The following is a 25,448-nucleotide window of genomic DNA, read 5'->3' as shown; positions in this document are numbered from 1 at the left end:
GTACCTTGTTCCTAGGGGTTGTGTGTAGCCTCTGCGTGAGGTTGAGTGTGTGTGTAACACAACAGAGATGGCTTGTAATTACAAGGTGTTCATTTTCTTTTAAAACTTGAAAATCTACAATATTTCAGAATTATGGGAGTGATTTGCAGATTTAACTTGACTTTATGCATTTGTTTTATGCTGTATTATGTATCTAGGGAAGATTATTTGATCATTCTACCTGAGCCCAAATAAATATCTAATACTGTATGCCTTAAAGCTCTTGTAACCTAAAGGATACATTTCTTCAGACATAGACATATTTATTATTTTTTGATCCATCATCTATACATGCTCTCATAGTCATAGAAAAAAATGTATACAGTATATTATACACAGACATACATACCTCGATGGTTATGATATTAACCATTATAAATCACTTTTCTTACAAATAGTGTATTGACTTCATTTACAAAAAAATATATTGAATTCAGTTTGCATCAATTTTCTTTATTTTTTTTATCTTTCTCTTCAATTTGTTTAAACTTTAACTTACCTTCAAGCAGCTGGGAAGCAAGTAAACTAATCCACCTTTAAGTGAGTACAGTGTAGAGAGGCGGGGGAGTGGTTTGGAGCTGGGAGCTTGTAGTTGACAGAGAAGCGATATAGGATTTGCCAGGGCTATACAAACTGTACTGCAGGCAGCACTGATCACTGCTCCCCCCTCTCCTAGTGCTGCTCTGCCCCGAGATACTAACCCTCTGCCACGGGATAGGAGGGAAGCAGCCTGCACTGATTTAGCCCCCTGCCCCAGACCCCACTTTCCTCCTCTTACTTGAATGACGGGCGGACGGTTCGACTTCGACGATGGCGGCACTTATTGCGGTGGCTGGGAAGATGGCAAAGCACACGGTCACGGTATCTGCACTGGCCCCAAGGGGCAGGGGGAATACTCAGGATCCTGGTCTCATGGTTTTGAGGTAGTAGGGGCTTACACCTGGCCCAGTGGCAATATCTACCAGGGTTACTGGGCACAGGGCAAGCGACACGGGTTAGGAGTGGAGACTAAAGGCAGGTGGATGTACAGGGGCGAGTGGTCCCACGGCTTTAAAGGGCGCTATGGGGTCCGGCAGAGCCTCAGCACACCTGCAAGGTACGAGGGCACCTGGAGTAACGGGCTACAGGATGGATATGGCATTGAGACCTATGGGGATGGAGGTGAGTCACTTGTGGTAGTTTAAAAACTACATTCTGAATCACCTGTCCTGGTTTCCAGTAAAATCGTGCGCCTAGGGATGCTGTCAATCTGTCATACCCCGCACTGTCGCCTGGGGTACTTTGTATTTGTCATGCATGCTTGTGATGCAACGAAAGGAATCCTTTAGTTTTTATCTGTCAGATCCACGTGCTACTCGTTGTATTCGTGTTAATGTCTTTTATGTGTACAGTGTGTTGTATGATACCGTCCAACAGATAGCAGTGACATTGCCACTAAGCAAAAGAAGCATCTGCCTGTGGGCGGATTTCTTTCAGAAGGGCACCAGTTTAGGTGATCGGATAAAACTTTGTAATCCAGTCCATATATCATTGCAACCAATTTGAAGCAGTGATGGGGAGTTATCTTATTTGTAAATCAGCCATATAAATGTTAGTTTTCTAAGCTGTCAGAGGACTTGCTAATGAAGGGTGTACCTTTTTTTAATAGGATAAATGGTAGTTCCATAAACCATAGTACTATTACAAGTACCTTTTATTTTAGTAGTTTCCCTTCTGGTAAAGCCTGTCAGTGTCCTCCAGTTGCCTTATGCACCATGTACATGTATAGTGATAGCCACTAACCAGTAGTCTGCTACTAGAGTTTAGGACACAGAACAGAACCCTTAAGAATGAGAAGCTATAATATAATGCAACATATATTTTTTCTACATTTTATGTTTTAGATAACATAAAGGGAACATAAACATTAACATCAACATTATTAGACTTATGACTAGTATTAATATTATTTATTTGTAATGCACCAACAGGTACTCCTAAAAGTAATTATAAATAATAATAAAGACAAATAAGCAGGCTGATGAATTAGTTGGTCCTGCTTTTTAGAGTAGGTGGCAATAGTAAGCTGGGGCTGTACAGTTTTAACTTCATTTACATGTTAAAACAAATTAACTAAAGGGTTCTATAGGCCTGAAGAAGTGGGTTTATATGCTATTTTATTTGCCACGGGGCAGTAGAGGGCCTACTCAAAGGTGGGCCCTGGTGCAATAATCTTTTTGGATAGCCAATAATAATAATAATATACATGCTGCTCTGTAAACTGATTTTGAGTAGATAGATAGAAGGACCTGTAATGTGCACACATAACCCGCCCCCCTGCATTAGTTTGTACATATTCTGCACACACCTATGAATATACTGGCTGCTATAGGCCTTCAAGCAATTGGGCCCCGGTGTCACTGCACCTGTTGCAACAATGGTGCTTCCACAGTTCAACATTGGAGAAACAGCTGCACACCAGTGGATTTAAAATAAAATCAGGTAGTGATGCACCGAAATGCAAATTCTGGACCGCATTTTCTTTAAAAAAAACCCCACACAACTAATGAACCCTAGAAAAACATTACAGTGATGTCCAGAAATTTTTATTTATATAAAAATAAACACAGTCTTAAACAAAATAACATGACATAATAACATATGTGTTTATATATATATATATATATATATATATATATATATATATATATATATATATATGCTGCGGAATCTGCTGGCGCTCTACAAATACCTGATAATAATAATAATAATAATTTTTGGACATCATTGTAATGTTTTTTATAGGTTTCATTATTTTATTTTTTTAAAGGTGTGCTATTATGCCAATAAGATGATTGTTTGCCCTATGAAAAAAATTAGAGGTGGATGAGCTCTCAGTCTATGATGAAGCGCTACCAGGGGGAGAGAAACGCGTAAGACGTTAAGCCCATGTCTGTTTCTCAACTTTTTTAATGGATGAAATAAATGCCTGATTTTATTTTAAATCTTCTGGTGTGCAACTGTTTCTCTAATTTTGAACGTTGGCATATACAGGGTGGTGCCCTGATCAGAGGTTTAGCGCCTTGCCGAAACTTGGAGTCACCGCTGATGACGTCAGTATCCGGCGACCAACCTGCCGGTGAACAGTTGTGTGTTGGAGCGGCCTAAATCCCTTCTAATGGTGGTTCCACCCTTGCTATAGTGTGTCTATATAACCTTTGTCTTGGGACATCATATACTTAAATCCAGCCATGTTACCAGCTGTCCATGGATTTTTGTCCAGTTATTTAACCCCTTTGCTATTATAGGGTGTGTTGCAGCCCTCTTTGTGAGCTAGGGGTTTACAGGGAAGGTTAATGAATTTCCCAACTGTGTCATTTTTTTTCTTCCTCCTTATTTATAGCTTCTTCCTAAAGAATGCACAGCACTATTCGGGGATGGACAGAAATTTAGAATCTTAGAAGTCACACTGAGGGATTTACTTAGAAACACATTATACTTTACAAAGATTCTTAGTGTTCAGACGATTACTAGATATTTTTTTTTTTGGACTTATGCAGTAAATCTATTTCATCCTAACACCTCAATATTTTATAAAACAATAGTGTATACAGTACAATCTGTGAATAAAGAAGTCAAGAATCCTAAAATTTAACTTTAAACTATACTTTTTTGTATAATCTATTTTTTTATGAGGGCCCAACTTTCCTCTTTTCCTTTTCTCCGAAAAAATCCAGCTTCCTGATTAATATACATTTATATATTATTACCATTCTATGTGTGTCTAACATACTTTTTAGTCATAATTTAGCATGTTAACATTTTTTTGTTTGGTTTTTAATATAAATAAAATATATAATCTAAAGTAAATGATGTATTTTTTTTAAAGCTGTTTCCTTTTTTAATTGAATAAAATAATTGTCCTGCTATGAAGTGACTATCCTGTAAGTAGTTCCTGAAATAGAACAGCCTTAAAATGTTCCAGCCTGTTTTACAACATAAATCAGTCCCCACTATAATCTCAGCTCCAGTTGCCAAACATAAATGCTGACTTTGATCTTTTGTCTTATCTACCCAAATTAGTTTTACAACTAGGAAAATTATTTAAATCTGCCTCATATCCAGTCAATGAAAAACGCACATATTAAACCCTGAAACACTTATACAAAATAATGTATTCTTTAGTGCTTGTATTCTAACAGGTGGAATGTGATCATGTTTCTGTGAATCCAGAGCAGCTGAACACTTAATCATAACTTTATGCAGTTTTATGCTTAATGAGATCTATTTCAACAGGGCTGAAAGGGCAACATAAAAATTCCTATGAAATGGTAGTATTTTATATAGTGGCATTAGAAGCCTGTAAATGAGGCAAAGTAAAAGTGGATCAAATGTGATTTACAGAGGAGATTCTGTTGCCACAAGGAAGTATACAAAAACATATGGTCATATTCACATACCAAACATTGTTTTAACTTTGTAATTAATTGGGGCACCAGATTAAGCATTATAAAGAAAGTAATGAACTATACCATAATACAGTATATAGTTTGTGTTTCACATGGAAAATAATTAAGATACTGTAAATTACTTTTTAGATAAGACCATGAAAAGTACGAACCCTTAAAGTGAATGTAAATGTTGGTGCCCGTTTTTTAAAACTTCGATTAGAAACAGGGGCACTTTAATTCATCAAAATTTACATTTCACTCCTGTTGTGAAAAATACTTACCTTTTAAACTTCACAGTAGCTCCAGCTTCCTCCGGTCTCACAAGCCATTTCTGATGTCAGAAATGATTGATAGGTCATCCTCCAATCACAGCTTCACCCCCGGGGGAATCAGTGTCTGATTCAACGCTGTAATTGGAGGAAGCCTGATGCCTCATTTTAGACCCAGGAAGAGGCTTTGAAATGGGTGGAGGAAGCTGGAGCTGCTGTGAAGTTTAAAAGGTAAGTTTTTTTTCACAACAGGAGTGAAATGTAGATTTTGATGAATTAAAGTGCCCCTGTTTTTAATCGAAGTTTGAAAACCCAGGCACTTTAGCATCAAAATTTACATTCACTTTAATATCTGTCTATCTATCTATCTATCTATCTATCTATCTATCTATCTATCTATCTATCTATCTATCTATCTATCTATCTATCTATCTATCTATCTATCTATCTATCTATCTATCTATCTATCTATCTCTATCTATCTATCTATCTATCTATCTATCTATCTATCTATCTATCAGGAGTTGCAAGGGAAAAATAAGGAATTAGTATTTTGCCTGATTTTAATATGTGGACTAGTAACTTTTCTTTCTGACCTGGTGACTTTTTCCCTTATTTGTAAGCAATAGTGATATTTGTCTAGCCATGTGTGTCTACATAATATATAATTAGAATTTCAATTGCAAAAAAACTAAACAACTTGTGTTATTGTCAAAGTTTAAAGAGACAGTAAACAATGTTTTTTTCTTAAAATACACTATTTAATGTTTAAAGACCAGCATAGTATAATAATTGCTATTTTATTGGTTTTACTCACTTTTTACGTATAACTTATTCCCCAAATTGGTGATCTTACCCCCCTCATTGACTGCCCACTGCATGAGCAGTTTTATGTTTCCTGCACTATTCAGCGGGCAGTGTGGCCAATTTGAAAAAAACTGCTTATGCAGCAATTTTTTTTCTTGAGAATTGTTTAGCTCTCTATGAGGAGTTCTGGATGTGAAGAAGAGACGACTTCCTTCTTTGCAAAATAATGCTCAAAAGAAAACTTCCAAAGATATGGCAAGATTTCTCACCATGCCGGTGAACTTTTAGATCTTCAGGCCCACATCGTTGGAGTGTCAACAGTGCATGTTCTAACAAATTAGAACGCTCATGTTTGCGCTAAAATGTCCCTTTTTAAACATACTTACATATTTTCTAGAAAACCAAAATATGAAGTAAAACACTTTATATCTTTGATTATCTTATTATCTCTTTAGTATCCAATAGCATCTAAATTACAATATATTTCAGTTTCTTGCAATTTGACTTTAATGTTTAGTGAGGTTTTGAAGAATTAAGATTAAGAATTAATACTTTTTAAAAACAAAAAACAACAACACTATTAACCTTTTAACGCCGTTATGCCGTTCTATTCCGTCATATTTACACTGGGCTTTAAAGCCGTTATGACGGAATAGAACGTCATATCAAACGGCTGTCCTGAAGCCTTCTGCGCTTCAAGGACTTGATCGCGGTCTGGAGGGCGTTCCTAGGGTTGTAGGGACGCCCCCCAGATGCGATCCAATAATTGAAATCTCGCGATCGTATGCACGATCGCGTAGTTTCAATTTGTCTACATCGGAACAGGTGTTCCGATGTAGACACTTTAACCCTGTCACGAAAGGGTTAACAAAGGTTTATTTGTAAAAATGTTTAAATATCAAGTTTTCAGAAATGTTGGGTATAATCAGTTAAAAATATGTTAAATAAAAATAATTGACCACTAAAACTCAAAAATAAATGTAAACATTTAGGAACTAGTTTGTGTAAATTATATATTTTTGTAACATTACTATATATGATTTTTTAAAACCCCCAAGTGTTTCCTTCATAATTCATATAGAGCATACCATTTTAAACAACTTTCTATTCTAACTGCTTTATCAAATTTGCTCCATTCTCTTGGTATTGTTTATAAAAAGAGTAGCAGTGCACTACTGGGAGCCAGGGGAATATATTAAATGAGCCAATGACAAGAAGCCACCAATTATTAGCTTGCTTCTAGAAGGCATTTCCGCTCCTGAGAACAAAGGCACCCCTGTGACTATGGGCTTCGTGGTTTGTCCTCATATGGAGATCTGTTGCCAGGAACTTTTCTTATTGATTTCTGCTCTATAAAACATACATAGGTTAATTCTCCAACAAATGATACCATGAGAACTAAGCAAATTTGATAATAGAAGTTACAATTGCATTCTCTATCTGAATCACAAAAGTTTTATTTTGAATTTACTGACCCTTTTATTCTTTTTAAAACTATGTTGACATGTATTGTATTTTGAAAAAAAAATATTTTTTCCCCCAAGCCCATTGCCACCAGGACAGAGAGATTTTGACCCACTGATCAGAAGCACACTCCCCCCCACCATCCCTTGTATCTATTCTTAGATAACTGCAGATTCTCCTGTGCTACTGGGGTTACCTGTCATAGCAAACACAGTCTAAGCAAAGAAGCAGGAAATATAAAGATCAGTTAGTTTGGGAAACACTTTTCCACATTGTTTTTTTATATCTTATATGATTGTACTAGATAATGTATTCCTTGTCATTTGGAGGAACAGTATACTAATTATAAGTTTCCTGTATTCATTTTGATGAGTTTTGGAGATGTGTAGGTTAATTAATCCTTGGCAGGAGTATAACTACTGGGTCTCAGATGTCTCAATTGAGAGTGGACCCACATCACTAAAGGGCTTATTTGGACTTGTAATTAGCAGGAGGTTTGCTGAGGCCAGAGCTCCACCCACATCATGTCTGCCCCCTCTTTGTGTCCATCGCAAAGCAAAGCATTACTCACAGGTTAAGCAAAATATAATGATTTGCCTTTACCATATGTTGGCAGAGTGTTCAAGATGGCCACCCCACCATATTTGTACAGGAAGTGCATATCCTCTGGGGCAGACTAATCAAGAGGGAAGGATGATTCACAGTTTGAGGGAAGCAGCTCCTCCTATGTGGCTGATGGCTCACCTTATGCTGATTACAAACAGCCAGGAAGGCCCTACTGAAATGGAGAGTCCAATCATAGCTTTTGCCATTGGGCCCAGTGAGATGTAGATACATCTCTGATCCATGGCATAGCAGGTGATTCATTTTACCTTATTTATATATTAACTTGGTTCCTGAGCACTCAGGGGCTACAGGTTCAGCTTGTTTTGGGAACTTCTGAGCTTTATCTTTGTGAGCATCCAATTTTGTGCCTTCTGTGTGATGTACCAAACCAAGTAATATTTTCTTCTGTTATGTGTGATCAGTCCACGGGTCATCATTACTTCTGGGATATTATCTGCTCCCCTACAGGAAGTGCAAGAGGATTCACCCAGCAGAGTTGCTATATAGCTCCTCCCCTCTACGTCACCTCCAGTCATTCTCTTGCACCCAAAGACTAGATAGGAGGTGTGAGAGGACTATGGTGATTATACTTAGTTTTTATAACTTCAATCAAAAGTTTGTTATTTTACAATAGCACCGGAGCGTGTTATTACTTCTCTGGCAGAGTTTGAAGAAGAATCTACCAGAGTTTTTCTTATGATTTTAACCGGAGTAGTTAAGATCATATTGCTGTTTCTCGGCCATCTGAGGGAGGTAAAAGCTTCAGATCAGGGGACAGCGGGCAGTTGAATCTGCATTGAGGTATGTAGCAGTTTTTATTTTCTGAATGGAATTGATGAGAAAATCCTGCTATACCGTTATAATGACATGTATGTATACTCTACACTTCAGTATTCTGGGGATGGTATTTCACCGGAATTACTCTGTAAAAGTACATTAAACCTTTTAATAGGTATTTAATTCATGTTAAACGTTTTTGCTGGAATGTAGAATCGTTTGCATTTCTGAGGTACTGAGTGAATAAATATTTGGGCATTATTTTTCCACTTGGCAGTTTGCTTGTTTTGCTTATGACAGTTTCGTTTCTCTCTCACTGCTGTGTGTGAGGGGGAGGGGCCGTTTTTTTGGCGCTCTTTGCTACGCATCAAAAAATTTTCAGTCAGTTACATTTATATTTTCTGCATGATCCGGTTCATCTCTGACAGAACTCAGGGGTCTTCAAACTTCTTTGAAGGGAAGTAGATTCTCTCCGCAGAGCTGTGAGATTTATATAGTGACTGTGATTTAAAACGTTGCTCTGTAATTTTTATGTTTAAAATTTAATTAGTGTTATTTTACTAATGGGAACAAACCTTTGCTAAAAAGTTGTGTTGTTTGTTAAGAGTGATGCTATAACTGTTTTTCAGTTCATTATTTCAACTGTCATTTAATCGTTTAGTGCTTTTGAGGCACAGTACGTTTTTATTAAATAAAATTGTAACCGAGTTGCATGTTTATTGCTAGTGTGTTAAACATGTCTGATTCAGAGGAAGATACCTGTGTCATTTGTTCCAATGCCAAGGTGGAGCCCAATAGAATTTTATGTACTAGCTGTATTGATGCTACCTTAAATAAAAGCCAATCTGTACAAATTGAACAAATTTCACCAAACAGCGAGGGGAGAGTTATGCCGACTAACTCGCCTCACGTGTCAGTACCTGCATCTCCCGCCCGGGAGGTGCGTGATATTATGGCGCCTAGTACATCTGGGCAGCCATTACAGATAACATTACAAGATATGGCTACTGTTATGACTGAAGTTTTGGCTAAATTACCAGAACTAAGAGGCAAGCGTGATCACTCTGGGGTGAGAACAGAGTGCGCTGATAATTCTAGGGCCATGTCTGATACTGCGTCACAGCTTGCAGAGCATGAGGACGGAGAGCTTCATTCTGTAGGTGACGGTTCTGATCCAAACAGATTGGATTCAGATATTTCAAATTTTAAATTTAAATTGGAAAACCTCCGTGTATTACTAGGGGAGGTCTTAGCAGCTCTCAACGATTGTAACGCTGTTGCAATACCAGAGAAAATGTGTAGGTTGGATAAATACTTTGCGGTACCGGCGAGTACTGACGTTTTTCCTATACCTAAGAGATTAACTGAAATTGTTACTAAGGAGTGGGATAGACCCGGTGTGCCGTTCTCACCCCCTCCAATATTTAGAAAGATGTTTCCAATAGACGCCACCACACGGGACTTATGGCAAACGGTCCCTAAGGTGGAGGGAGCAGTTTCTACTTTAGCTAAGCGTACCACTATCCCGGTGGAGGATAGCTGTGCTTTTTCAGATCCTATGGATAAAAAATTAGAGGGTTACCTTAAGAAAATGTTTGTTCAACAAGGTTTTATATTACAACCCCTTGCATGCATCGCGCCGATCACGGCTGCGGCAGCATTTTGGATTGAGTCTCTAGAAGAGAACCTTAGTTCAGCTACGCTGGACGACATTACGGACAGGCTTAGAGTCCTTAAACTAGCTAATTCATTCATTTCGGAGGCCGTAGTACATTTAACCAAACTTACGGCTAAGAATTCAGGATTCGCCATTCAGGCACGCAGGGCGCTGTGGCTAAAATCCTGGTCGGCTGATGTAACTTCTAAGTCCAAATTACTTAATATACCTTTCAAGGGGCAAACTTTATTTGGGCCCGGTTTGAAAGAAATTATTGCTGACATTACAGGAGGTAAGGGCCACGCTCTACCTCAAGACAAAGCCAAAGCTAAGGCTAGACAGTCTAATTTTCGTCCCTTTCGGAATTTCAAAGCAGGAGCAGCGCCAACCTCCACTGCACCAAAACAGGGAGGAACTGTTGCTCGTTACAGACAAGGCTGGAAGCCTAACCAGTCCTGGAACAAGGGCAAGCAGGCCAGTAAACCTGCTGCTGCCTCAAAGACAGCATGAACCGAGGGCCCCCGATCCGGGACCGGATCTAGTGGGGGGCAGACTCTCTCTCTTCGCCCAGGCTTGGGCAAGAGATGTCCAGGATCCCTGGGCGCTAGAGATCATATCTCAGGGATACCTTCTAGACTTCAAATTCTCTCCCCCAAAAGGGAGATTTCATCTGTCAAGGTTGTCCACAAACCAAATAAAGAAGGACGCGTTTCTACGCTGTGTACAAGATCTATTATTAATGGGAGTGATCCATCCGGTTCCGCGGTCGGAACAAGGACAAGGGTTTTACTCAAACCTGTTTGTGGTTCCCAAAAAAGAGGGAACTTTCAGGCCAATCTTGGATTTAAAGATCCTAAACAAATTCCTAAGAGTTCCATCGTTCAAAATGGAAATTATTCGGACAATCTTACCCATGATCCAAGAGGGTCAGTACATGACCACAGTGGATTTAAAGGATGCTTACCTTCACATACCGATTCACAAAGATCATTACCGGTATCTAAGGTTTGCCTTCTTAAACAGGCATTACCAGTTTGTAGCCCTTCCATTCGGATTGGCTACGGCTCCAAGAATCTTTACAAAGGTTCTGGGTGCCCTTCTGGCGGTACTAAGACCGCGAGGAATTTCGGTAGCTCCGTACCTAGACGACATTCTGATACAAGCTTCAAGCTTTCAAACTGCCAAGTCTCATACAGAGTTAGTTCTGGCATTTCTAAGGTCGCATGGATGGAAAGTGAACGAAAAGAAGAGTTCTCTCTTTCCTCTCACAAGAGTTCCATTCTTGGGGACTCTTATAGATTCTGTAGAAATGAGGATTTATCTGACAGAAGACAGATTAACAAAGCTTCTAAATGCATGCCGTGTCCTTCATTCCATTCAACTCCCGTCAGTAGCTCAATGCATGGAGGTGATCGGCTTAATGGTAGCAGCAATGGACATAGTTCCCTTTGCAAGCCTACATCTCAGACCGCTGCAATTGTGCATGCTGAGTCAGTGGAATGGGGATTACTCAGATTTGTCCCCCACTCTGAATCTGGATCAAAAGACCAGAAACTCTCTTCTATGGTGGCTTTCTCGGCCACATCTGTCCAGGGGGATGCCGTTCAGCAGGCCGGACTGGACAATTGTAACAACAGACGCCAGCCTTCTAGGTTGGGGCGCTGTCTGGAATTCTCTGAAGGCTCAGGGACAATGGAGTCAGGAGGAAAGTCTCCTGCCAATAAACATTCTGGAATTGAGAGCAGTTCTCAATGCCCTTCTATCTTGGCCCCAGTTAAAGACTCGGGGGTTCATCAGGTTTCAGTCGGACAACATCACGACTGTAGCTTACATCAACCATCAAGGAGGGACAAGAAGCTCCCTAGCAATGATAGAAGTATCAAAGATATTTCGCTGGGCAGAGTCTCACTCTTGCCACTTGTCAGCAATCCACATCCCGGGAGTGGAGAACTGGGAGGCGGATTTCTTGAGTCGCCAGACTCTTCATCCGGGGGAGTGGGAACTTCATCCGGAGGTCTTTGCCCAAATACTTCAACGTTGGGGCAAACCAGAGATAGATCTCATGGCGTCTCGCCAGAACGCCAAACTTCCTCGCTACGGATCCAGATCCAGGGATCCGGGAGCGGTTCTGATAGATGCTTTGACAGCACCTTGGAACTTCAGGATGGCTTATGTGTTTCCACCCTTCCCACTGCTTCCTCGATTGATTGCCAAAATCAAACAGGAGAGAGCATCAGTGATTCTAATAGCGCCTGCATGGCCGCGCAGGACTTGGTATGCAGATCTAGTGGACATGTCATCCTGTCCGCCTTGGTCTCTACCTCTAAGACAGGACCTTCTGATTCAGGGTCCATTCAATCATCAAAGTCTAACTTCTCTGAAGCTGACTGCTTGGAAATTGAACGCTTGATTTTATCAAAACGTGGTTTTTCTGAGTCGGTTATTGATACCCTGATACAGGCTAGGAAGCCTGTTACCAGAAAGATTTACCATAAAATATGGCGTAAATACCTATACTGGTGTGAATCCAAAGATTACTCCTGGAGTAAGGTTAGGATTCCTAGGATATTGTCTTTTCTACAAGAAGGTTTAGAAAAGGGTTTATCGGCTAGCTCATTAAAGGGACAGATCTCAGCTCTGTCCATCTTGTTACACAGGCGTCTGTCAGAAAATTCAGACATCAAGGCCTTTTGTCAGGCTTTAGCTAGGATCAAGCCTGTGTTTAAAACTGTTGCTCCGCCATGGAGTTTAAACTTAGTTCTTAACGTTTTACAGGGTGTTCCGTTTGAACCCCTTCATTCCATTGATATAAAATTGTTATCTTGGAAAGTTCTATTCTTAATGGCTATTTCCTCGGCTCGAAGAGTCTCTGAGTTATCAGCCCTACATTGTGATTCTCCTTATCTGATCTTTCACTCAGACAAGGTAGTTCTGCGTACTAAACCTGGGTTCTTACCTAAGGTAGTCACTAACAGAAATATCAATCAAGAGATTGTTGTTCCATCCTTGTGTCCAAATCCTTCTTCAAAGAAGGAACGTCTTCTACACAATCTGGATGTAGTTCGTGCCATCAAGTTCTACTTGCAGGCAACTAAAGATTTTCGCCAAACTTCTTCCCTGTTTGTCGTTTATTCTGGACAGAGGAGAGGTCAAAAAGCTTCTGCTACCTCTCTCTCTTTTTGGCTTCGTAGCATAATACGTTTAGCCTATGAGACTGCTGGACAGCAGCCTCCTGAAAGAATTACAGCTCATTCCACTAGAGCTGTGGCTTCCACTTGGGCCTTTAAGAATGAGGCCTCTGTTGAACAGATTTGCAAGGCTGCAACTTGGTCTTCGCTTCATACTTTTCCAAATTTTACAAATTTGACACTTTTGCTTCTTCGGAGGCTATTTTTGGGAGAAAGGTTCTTCAGGCAGTGGTTCCTTCTGTATAATGAGCCTGCCTATCCCTCCCGTCATCCGTGTACTTTTGCTTTGGTATTGGTATCCCAGAAGTAATGATGACCCGTGGACTGATCACACATAACAGAAGAAAACATAATTTATGCTTACCTGATAAATTCCTTTCTTCTGTTGTGTGATCAGTCCACGGCCCGCCCTGTTTTTTAAGGCAGGTACATATTTTTTAAATTATAATTCAGTCACCACTACACCCTTGGTTTCTCCTTTCTCGTTGGTCTTTGGTCGAATGACTGGAGGTGACGTAGAGGGGAGGAGCTATATAGCAACTCTGCTGGGTGAATCCTCTTGCACTTCCTGTAGGGGAGCAGATAATATCCCAGAAGTAATGATGACCCGTGGACTGATCACACAACAGAAGAAAGGAATTTATCAGGTAAGCATAAATTATGTTTTTTTTACACTGTCCTGCAGTTATCCAGTCCATATTAAAGGGACATAAATGTGCAAAAAGAAAATGTCCTTATGTGTTATAGAATTTAATTTTTGCGCTATTGCTTGCATATTACTATTTTACCCCCTCAAAGCCTTCAGCACTTACATAATGAAAAATAATTTTCTATTTTGATTTTGTAATATATAATATTTCTACAATTGCCTAAATTTAAGTCTGTGCCTTCCCCATCTCATTGAAGGTGATCAAGCCAACAATGTCATTTGTGAGGTCAGACAGACGCTATGCAAAGGACTTTCGGAATGCCACTTTACACTGAGTTTCTTTCTTGAGCATTAGAGAAAGAGAGAAATGATTATCCAAAGTCACAATTTTGCAAACAGGAGAAAAAAATTGTCTTTCATGCCGAATGGAAATGTATTTAAAAAATAATTTCAAAATTCTCTGTTGTCATTTATAAAGTTATTTATACATGCGTTTTAATTTATTTATATAAACGGATAGTAAACTCAAAATTTAATTCTGCTTAAAACGTTCAATTATTATCTAGTCTTAGTAAATCTACAGGTTAAAGGGATTAGCACTTGTAAACAGGGCTCTGTAGAACAACATATGAATTAGAAAGAATGCCATATCCAAACTTGATAAACCTAACTCAGTATTCATTGAGATATCAAAAGTAGGGCAAATAGAGCTGCATTTAAAGTTATTTAATCTAAATCAGGGGGTTTAAAACCTGTCCTGAGGCCCCCCCCACAGGCCAGATTTTCAGGATATCTGAGCTGGAGCACATGTGAAATAATTAGATGATTAGTAATCATGGTTATTAACCTCTTCCCGCTGTTAGGATGTTCCATGCCGATCTAATTGCGCTGGGATATAGTGCCCTTAGGACGGCATGGAACGTCCTAGCTGTTTGGGTATCCTGAGAATAATAAGTAGATGTATTTTTGAAATATTTTAGTTGTTTAAATACTGAAAAAAATAAATGTAAAGTTTTAGTGTCTATAAAGTTATGGTTGTTTCGTTGTTGCAATTTAGGTTTCCTTAATTAAGAGAGGCCAATGAGAGAGAGCTATAAAAGATTCCTAGAGTGTCCAACCAATGACTATGTAGAATACAGCAGTGTTACGTCTGGAATTTTCACTTCCACTTTTAACAAGATTTGGAAAGCCCATAATTTTAGGAATAAAATTACAGAAAAGGGGGACACAATAAATAATGTAAGTGTATTGCAAAAGTTATTTTTGACTATATAGAATTAAACATTTTATATGATAAGCTCAAAATGTTAAATTTCCCTTTAACAAATGCAATTGGGGACCCAGAAATATGAGCGCAAAGGCCAATTTTTGAGGTGCCATAGTGCTTGGGTTCTTTGAGACCCATCATACATATTGAGAAAGCATTCTCATTCACATGAAACACCAGCCTTTTGATCAGTGCTGTTTGGAGGACATTTTCCTGCTTTTTCTCTAGTGGATGAGGAAATGAGGAGGAAGTGTAAGAGGCAGAGGTCCCACAGATTAAAGAGTGGCACATGACCCCTACATGGAATGGGCAGACTCCCATCTTTCAAATTAGACAACCAATCGGTAAAATAAAGGGTCTTATGTGCTATCCTCATTTTATCAGTTGATGTCAGAGTTCTTAGACCCTTGTTTGAGGAAATACAAAAATCTCTAAATAAATTATAGAAAAATGTTACATTTTGTGAAAATCTATAGAAGGTGATTTTTATTTTTGCTGAAAGTGTTTATTGTTTGTTATTAATCAATAATAATAATATTTTTATGGACTCTTCTACGTACATTAAGACAGGGGTAGAAGCATTTATCAATTTTTAAAAATGAATTGGCACCTTTCTATAAAATATGAAATTTATGTAATTCTAAAATGTATCTAATATTTTTATGGTATGATTGTTACTATCTTCTGTATAAAATGCAAAATGGTCCTCCAAAGTTTCAATTTTCAACAAGTAGTTATAAAAAATCTGGCACATAATGGGCCAAATTACAAATGGAGTGCTAAATATTGCTTTCGTGAACAAGATATTTGCACTCCTCTGAGTAATACCAGCGCGCGCTAATGTGCGCTTATATTACAAGTGGACAACAATTTATGAACACATAAATATATATGTATATAAGCATATACATATATATTTACAGGGAACACACAGTTCCCATAGACCGCAATGTAAAGGCACTTTTCGGTGCCATTTTTTTTCTAACACCTCACACCCGCTAACTTTAGCCCCCAAAAACAACTTGGTGCAGTTATTTTATTAAAGAATAAAAATGCTACAATTTAAAAATATTAATAAAATAGACACCACTGTATTTTGAGGGCATTTGGGGCACATTTATAAAATTAACCAGAGATCTGATCTCTGGTTAATTTTCTAAGCGCTAATTGCTACCGCATGTTCGTGGTAGCAATAACCAGCCACATGTAATGGCTTATTATTTATCATGCACCTGCAAACGGGCAAATGTGCCTGTTTGCGGGCGTGAAATAAATTTGCTCTCCACTTGTAATCTAGCCCAGTATGTGCTGCTCATTTTTTCACATTCTGCATGGTGAATTTTTGCTATACTTGCTAGACACCACTGTATTTTGAGGGCATTTGGGGCACATTTATAAAATTAACCAGAGATCTGATCTCTGGTTAATTTTCTAAGCGCTAATTGCTACCTCATGTTCGTGGTAGCAATAACCAGCCACATGTAATGGCTTATTATTTATCATGCACCTGCAAACGGGCAAATGTGCCTGTTTGCGGGCGTGAAATAAATTTGCTCTCCACTTGTAATCTAGCCCAGTATGTGCTGCTCATTTTTTCACATTCTGCATGGTGAATTTTTGCTATACTTGCAAGATTTTCTAAGTTCTTTGCATAAAATGCACTGGAATTATGATATCCTTTGCTGGAAAAACAGCAATGCAATACTGTAAGCTAGCTGGACACATCTAGTCAACCAATCACAAGAGACAAATTTGTGCAGGCACCAATCACCAGCTAGCTCCCACCCGTGTTGGATATGTTCATATTTTTATTCAACAATGAATACCAAGTGAACAAAGTACATTTGAAAATAGAAGTGACTTAAAATGGCATACTCTGAATCATGCAAGTTTAATTTTGATTTTCCATTCCCTTGTATGTTTAATTGCAATGAGTGATTTAAAAAAAAGGTTTAATTGCACTTTACATTTTTAGGGGCAGAGTCAGTATGGGATGTGGCCAGGGTTAGGGGAATGCCCTGTTATAAACTGAGGTGATCCAGGGGTGGAGTCAGATGTTCCAGTGACATGATTGGTCATGAATCTGCAGGTTTAGCTAGTCTCTAGTTATTTATATGGAAGGGGGAACAGCAGGAGAATATCAGAACAGAGCTCCCAAATGGTACTATCCTGCAAAATGCAGTTGGCCATTCTGTAACAAAGTTTTTTAGCTTAAAGAGCCATTTTATAAGCCTTAAAGGGACAGTCAACCCAAAAACCATTTTAAGTGAAACTTTCCATCAATCATCATTTACCAATGTAGCCCAGTTTTCTAATATATTGTGTTTGACAGTACTTACTGTTTGCGCCGCAGCCGTTTCAAAATGTCCGTTAAGCCCCCCCCCTTTTCGTCATCAGTGACATCAGCATGTTCTTGTAATCCGTGTAATTTTTCTATCCTCCTCGTAATCGGCTTTTGCGCATGCGCAATGCGCCTTATACTATCTATCTTTAAGGCTGTATATCTTTTTTTATTAATTTTTTTAAATATGTTTTTATCAGACAATGTTTATATGAGTATAACTGTACTTTTACACGTATTTATATTGTGTTTTATGCAACTTTTTTCTTCCCCTACCCTTTACGTGAGCTCTGAAGTTGCGCTAAAGTCGATTGCATTTGAGAAAACGCGTTTACTTTCAAATTGTAATATGCGCGCTATTTCCATTTTGCACAAATAGCTGAATAAAACATAACGGGAGTCAAATAGAAAGTCAATGATTTCCAGGCCCCTCTCTATATTGACATAATTAATAATATATTATAAGCTTTCAAATTCTTACTTTAAGCCTAAAATAATCACTGCTGTGATACAGTCTAAAACTATTATCTAAAAAAACGTGTAAGTTGTAAATGAAATATAAACCGTATAATTCATTCCTTAAATAAAAAAAATGTCAAAATATTGTCCTTTTACGTTTAAAGTCTCAAATTCCTGTGCAAAAATGTCTTAATTTTATTTCAACAAGTTTCAGACAATTATATATTGCTGGTAATTTTTACTTTCTGACAGAGTTTACATTAAGTGCAATATGTCATTTTTTTACTCCCCACTTGTGTAATGTTGTCAATGTTGTAACAGTTGTTATTGGGAATCGGAGCAAAACAAGGCAATGTAAAATGGAGGCTGCGTGTGTAATAATGTTCTAATTCTTACATTTAAACAAGCGCAATATCTGGTTAAAGGGACAGTATACACCAATTTTCATATAACTGCATGTAATAGACACTACTATAAAGAATAATATGCACAGACACTGATATAAACATCCAGTATAAAACCATTTAAAGACTTACCTAGAAACTCCTAGTTTAGCTCTTTTAAAAAGGTTACCTGGAGCATCCAATGAAAGTGGTTCTCTAGCAAAAAAACAGACACTCCCCCCTCCCCCTTCTTCTGCATATGAAAATACTCTTTACACAAACAGGAGCAAGCTGGAGTAGGTATACATCAGTATTCTCCTAAAACATTGGGGCTTGGTTAGGAGTCTGAAAATCAGCGCAATGTTATTTAAAAATAAGCAAAATTATAAATTTTTAAAAAAATAAAATAAAAGCAGTTTAGACTATATAAATGGATCATCTACAAAACATTTGTGCAATGAAAAATCTTGCGTATAACGTCCCTTTAAGTGTAGACATAAAGTGCCCTGAACCACAGATTTACTAGCAGAATATCATAGGGGTAAATTTGTGATTTCTAGATCTCTTCACCCATGGCACCCCTCAAGTATATTACCATCCTTTATCTCATTCATAGGTTTATGTTTGTTAGGGTTAACCCCTTATATGCTAGAGAGGGCTGCAATTATTATGGCAGCTGCAATAGTGTTATGAGGGCAAAATTCCCAGTGAGGATAAAAAACTCAAAGATTGACAAGAAAAGATAATTGTATATAGCTATGTGTGAAAAAATGCCGAAACTTGGGCGCCAGAGGTAGTAGTCCTGACTCCTGGGACTCCTTAATGGGACACCAATTTTTATTGTTGTAACTAATAAAATTGTATATTTAACGGGATACTTAGCACAATTTTTTTCTTTCATGATTCAGATACAACATGCAATTTTAAGCAACTTTCTAATTTACTCCTGTTATAATTTTTTTCATTCTCTTGCTATCTTTATTTGAAAAAGCAGGAATGTAAGCTTATGAGCATGCTCATCTTTGGTTCAGGACCTGGGTACAGCTTGCTGATTGGTGTCTAAATCTACCCACCAATCAGCAAGTGCTATCCAGGGTGCTGAACTAAAAATGGGCCGGCTCATAAGCTTACATTCCTGCTTTTTCAAATAAAGATACCAAGAGAACAAAGAAAATTGTAAAAGAGTAAATTAGAAAGTAGCTTAAAATTGCATGCACTATCTGAATCATGAAAGAAACAATATGTGTTCAGTATCCCTTTAAATTTATTTTAGTTTTGTTTTTTGATTAATGTATGTTCCTGTGCTTTAAATTTATTTTTTTATGGCATACTGTATGTGACTGTTAACCAATAAAGCTGTTGAAGTCTTACCAGTCAACAACTGACTTTCTGTACAGAATCATACACTTCTAGTTAAATATGTTTATTTATTTTAAACTAACATGTTCACGCAAATATATTATTTAACATTTTTTTAGCTCTCTTTTTTCTTTCATGATTCAGATAGGGCATGTGATTTTAAATAGCTTTCCAATTTCTTTCTAATATCTAATTTGTTTTGTTCTCTTTGTATCTTGTGTGGAAAAGCATAGCTACAGTAGGTAGGCTCAGAAGCTGTTCATATATGCCTATTGGTATCGGCTTTTAGCTTGCTCCCGTAGTGCATTGCTGCTCCTTCAACAAATGATGCCAAAAGAATGAAGCAAATTAGATAATAGAAATACATTGAAAAGCTGTTTCAATTGGTATGCTCTATCTGAATTGTGAAAGAAAAAAATTGTTTCATAACTATTTAATGTCCCTTTAAAATATGACATATTTTAGAACAAATTATAGAAATATTGGACTAGATAACAAATGGGCAAATTTGCCTGTTTATGGGCGCACGATAAATAGCCAGCCATTACAAGTGGCTGATTAATGCTACTTCAAGCTCGTAGTAGCAATTAGCGCTCTGAAAATTAACCAGAGTTCAGATCTCTGGTTAATTTTAAAAATGCCCCCAATTGCCCCCAAAATAAACTGTATGGTGCCTTATTTAAGGTGGCATAAAGCAGTTTTTAGGGGTTAAAGTTAGGGGAGTTGAGGTGTAAGAAAAAAACCGGCACTGAAGAGTCTATGAGGACTGTGTGTTCACTGTAAATATATATATACTTGTTTATATACATATATACTTATGTGTTAATATGTGTATAATACACATATAAACACATATATTTGTATATATTCATATACATATATATTGTACATTTCCTGCCCATTGCTGCGCAACGTACCCCCTTTGCCGTGCTAGGTTCTCATGCCGTGTCTCACGGCATGAAAACGAGGCTCTCATTGGAGCCTATGGAAGCACGCTCTCGTGAGCGCAAAGCTTCCCTGCAATGCAAACGCAAATCGCGCTCGCATTGCACCTCACCTCTAATGCAGCACACAAATGAGTTCACTAGTATTATGAGTGGATGGCAAATAGCGCACTCGCAAAGCAAAATTTTGTGCTCCACTTGTAATTTGTCCCATTATTTTACAACTAAAATCTTCTGCAGAGCCCTAGATAACCACAATAAATATATTAGCACGCTAAAACATGTTGAATTTCCATATGTGCAAACTTTTGGATAATGTGGTATAATGAACGAAATACATGTATGCTTCTTTATTAACTTGTTAATCAGTATTTTGATCCTTGTGATTAGAACCTGTGTTCAGTCTAAAATTATTCAGTGAACATTTGAACATATTTTGTCTTCAAAGCAAACATCATTGAATTTCCTGCATCAGATTGATGTGTGGGTTGATAGTTGAAATGCTCTGTTGCATTGATATCAGTGTCATCATGTGCAATGGTTTCTATGGGAATAGTTCTTTCCTCTTCTGGTACATATCCAAACATATGAAGAGGACTCAAGTTGAATTTATAAATTTAAATTTCAGTAGCATCTGCTGTATATTAAAGTGCTACTTATGCCTGTTTAGAAACAAATACTGTGTGAATAATAAAAAGTATAAATATACATTTATTCAGCTCTATTATGTCTGAAGACAAAATATTAGAAATGTACATATGCATGTTGTGGTAATTGTATGTTGCATGCACTGTCACAAGCACAGCTTTATATAGAATTAGTAAAGTATTTGAGATTGTTTTTTTTTTAAAAAAAAAACAAAACCCAAAAAACAAAAAAACTAATTAGTAAAACTTTTGTAGTGTCACTTGTGTACCTAAAATGTATAGAATTAGCCAAATACAAAAGAATAGCGTTTTTTGGGGGACAAAAATGAATACAAGAACAAGAGTTCCTGATTTTTTGTTGAAAGGTTGTCATTTAAAAAGGCATGGAAGTTAAAATTAATCTTTTATAGTTCAGACAGAGTAGAGTAGGACATTGAGTTAATTTGGTCATTATATATATATATTAGATTTTTTTTTGTAATTTAAACTTTTAAACTTTAAATGTAATCTCCATAAAAAGAAAATAAAACAAGATTACAGGATGTATTCAGTTTCTTTTTTCTACATTGCGTAAAATAGCATTAAAAAGTTTTAAAACTGTGCTTGTTCTAATTGCTGAGAGAGTATGGAGCGATATATTTTAATTCTGGTCATTTTTACCTCACTATGCAACATTATGCACAGTGATTGCTTACTCTTACCCCCCCCCGTTTGTGTATTGCTTACATACAAACCCAGGTTCATTTATATATGTTCATAGTTGACGAAAGCAAAGGCTAGAAACATGAATTGTGCCATGTTATTCAAAGGCTTTATCCCTTGATTTGCGAAAAAATTGTGCTAGCACAGTGACAGTGTTAAAGGGCCATAATATTTGAAAGACTGCATGCTCTAATTCATTAGAACATGTAATTTTCAGTCTATTTACGCGACCCCCATGCCTTTTTAGAGTGATAATTGTTATAGAGTTACTTATCTTGATTGAGTTTATGATAATAAATGTATTCTCGTATTGTGACCAAGATAAATACTGATACTTAGGTCAATTAAATATTAGTTCATTTTTCAATCTCCATATTTACTACTTTTTAGATTTATTGAACAGCATTTTGCGAATTTGACTCAGGTTAATGGATTATATCATATTGGGGCACTTTCACTAGTAATCCGTATATTTATTTTATTTCTCATATGTTCTGAATAATCTCCTGCTTTGCAAATGTATGTGAGCTGTAGGACATAGTCAGTTATACAAGTGTGATTACCGCCTTGTATTCTGTATGATTCTGTATATTGTGAGAGATAAATACATCTATTATTTGCTAGATGCCTAGAGTCAGAATTCTATTTGCCCAAAAGATTTCAACAAATTTTGAGGTCCAAGAGCGGCCTCTTTTTCATCCCTTCGTCCTGTTCTTCGATGACATATATTCTGCAGGCAGTCCAAGAGAGGATGCATCTTGTCACAGGGGGCCTTTATTTTTTATTTTTTTATTTTATTTTTATTGGATGAAAAAATAAAACAGTACATGGTAGTGCATTTCAGATCACAATGGGTACAAGTCAACATGTCATGTTGCATTTTACAAGGGCTTAACATCCTATATTGTATTTTTAATAGATTATGAAACAACCTATACAACTTACTAGGAAAAACAAAAACAAAAGTTGGTCACCACAGTTATGCATAAGCTGAAGATTCTCATGCCCATCTCGATGTAAGGATATAATTATTTATACAGTGCCTGTATGTTCTCCGAAAGGACTTCCCTCTCCCATTTGCTATAAATTTCTCCTAGATTATATACAACTCTTAATGTGCATGCATTCGTGTTTCCCAATAGAACTTTACATTGTGAAACATTTCCATATCTTTTCTTACAAAATAGCCATATTCCTCTAATTGGATCGTATGATCCATTGACGCTTCCCAGGCCTTATATGTGGGGATTACTTGTGACTTCCAATTAGTAGCTATTAGGGATTTAGCAGTGTTTAGAGCTAACTGTATTAATTTCCTGCGTATTTTGCATTTGCATTTTGGGAGTAGGTTTAGTAATTCTGTTGTAGGTTGCATTTGATACTCGTTGTTTTAATATATTCCCCTATTTTTAAGGTTGTAGCTTGGTGCAGGACCACCAGACATGTATCATGGAGCCCCTACCCCTGCACCCCCTCCAGCACATATCAGAGGCTGTCGGGTAAATTGTCTTAATTCTCGCTGGGGTGAGGTACCACCTTGTCAGGATTTTAAAGTTTAATTCTAGAGCCCTAGCAGATGTTGAGGATTTTCTGGTGTTCTGCATAATGTATTTCCAATCCTGTTCACTTAATTCTCTCCCTAGCTCCCTATGCCATCTACTCACATAATTAGGAACTTCGGTCAATTCACTGAGCGACAGTACCTTCTTGGCCCATGCCAAAGTATGACACAAGGGTTGATTACTGAGACACTGTTGCTCAAACAAGGTGGGTTGTCTAGTGAGTTTTTCTTTATCTGGGGAGGTGGTCAGAAAGTGCTGAAGTTGAAAATATTTCAGCCACTTCGAGAAGGCACCCCCCATTACATCCCCAAGATCAGTTCTCTGCCTAAGTTTACCGCCAGTTAAAAAATTGTGTATGGGCGTTGTATAACCTATTTCCCAATCAAGCTGCATAGTAAGTTTTTGTTCCAAACCTCCATGTAGTTCAGCATTAGGTGAAACTGGAGACATTGGGGATCTAAGGGACGATATTCTACTTTCACCGGCTATAGTAGTATCCCAAATGTCGAATACATGTTGATAAAGTGGATATGCTTTAATCCATGGGGGGCGACTCTTTCTTTCTACCCAGCACAGCACCCCGGGGGAAGGGGCCTTCAAAATATGGGAATCCAATGCCACCAAGGCCTTGTTGTCCGCATTTCGGTGCCAATCTAATATTTTTTGTAAACATTTTGCTTTATAATATAATTCAATGTTGGGGAGTCCTAGACCTCCACTTTGGGTAGGTCTATACATTGTGGACTTAATGATTCTTGGTTTAATTTTGCCCCATATATAGTTGTTTAACAATTTTTGGAGATTATTGCGGAATGAGATAGTTAGCGCAATTGGTACGGTTTGGAGCATATAGAGAATTTTGGGCAATGCGGTCATCTTCACCGCCTGTATGCGACCCCACCATGAGATCGATTTGTCACTCCACCTATTTAGATCTTTAGCTAGTTCATTATATAAGTTTTGGTAGTTTTTCTCAAACAGAGTACTGGGTCTAGGTGACAAGTGGATCCCCAGATACTTAATGGCTTTTTTTTGGGGAGTGAAAGGGCATTTCTTTAGTAATTCAGAATATTCCTTATTTGGCATAGTGATATTCAAAATTTCTGATTTTTGATCATTTAGTAGGAAATTGGAAAAAAATCCGAACTCCCTAAACTCCCTCAGTACCTCTGGGATCAACTCAGTTGGGTTAGATAATGTGAGTAGCACATCATCTGCGTAGAGTGACAATTTATAGTTATTTTGTCCTATTTTTATGCCTGAGATTTGCGTGTTCTGTCTAATTTTATGGGCCAGGACTTCCATACTCAACACAAATAAAAGGGGAGATAAAGGACATTCCTGTCGGGTTCCGTTCTGAATAAAAAACTTATCAGATAGTATATTATTTGCTTTTACTTTAGCTGAGGAATTGTGATATAGACTAAAGATTCTTTTTATAACAGTTTCCCCAAATCCCATTTTTCGTAATATTGCTTGTAAAAATCTCCAGTCTAAGCGATCGAACGCTTTTTCAGCGTCAGCGGAGACAATCACCATCCCTAGTTTATTAATTTTAGCATAGTCAATTAGTTGTAATGTTCTGATGGTGTTGTCTCTCGCTTCCCTCCCCGGGACAAAACCTGCTTGGTCCAGGTGGACAATCTGAGGTAATATCTTATTGATGCGCCCAGCCAAAATCTTTGCGTAAAGTTTGAGGTCTGTGTTGAGTAGCGATATGGGTCTATAACTACTTGGTTGGTTAGATGGCTTGTTTGGCTTAGGGAGCACGGAAATATAGGCTTCCGTACATTCTGCTGGAAAACCCCCTAATTCATCTATGTGTTGGAATGCTTTTAATAAATGTGGGGCTATCAGTGATTTGTACATTTTATAATAGTCATTTGAAAATCCATCTG

General features: G+C 37.6%; 2 protein-coding genes across 3 annotated transcripts in view; one reads left to right on the top strand and one right to left on the bottom strand.

The window, feature by feature from the left end:
- GDAP1 (ganglioside induced differentiation associated protein 1) overlaps window positions 1-1,308 on the bottom strand; it is a 220,462-nt gene extending 219,154 nt beyond the window's left edge. The window contains exon 1 of one of the 2 annotated variants that reach the window (XM_053715139.1): window positions 1,243-1,308. The gene's annotated coding sequence lies outside the window, so the exon portion shown is untranslated. Of the gene's footprint in view, window positions 1-538; window positions 555-1,242 lie in introns of those variants that run through there. The other variant, XM_053715138.1, reaches the window with a different exon arrangement.
- Window positions 643-25,448, top strand: part of JPH1 (junctophilin 1) — a 401,933-nt gene continuing 377,127 nt past the window's right edge. The window contains exon 1 of the mRNA XM_053715136.1: window positions 643-1,200. Coding sequence (XP_053571111.1) covers window positions 822-1,200 — 379 coding nt within the window. The 5' untranslated portion in view covers window positions 643-821. The remainder of the gene's footprint in view (window positions 1,201-25,448) is intronic.

This window comes from Bombina bombina, chromosome 5 (assembly GCF_027579735.1).
Source record: "Bombina bombina isolate aBomBom1 chromosome 5, aBomBom1.pri, whole genome shotgun sequence".
Taxonomy (NCBI): Eukaryota; Metazoa; Chordata; class Amphibia; order Anura; family Bombinatoridae; genus Bombina; species Bombina bombina.
The sequence above is the reverse complement of the archived record's forward strand: the minus strand, read 5'-3'. Positions and strand labels throughout refer to the sequence as shown.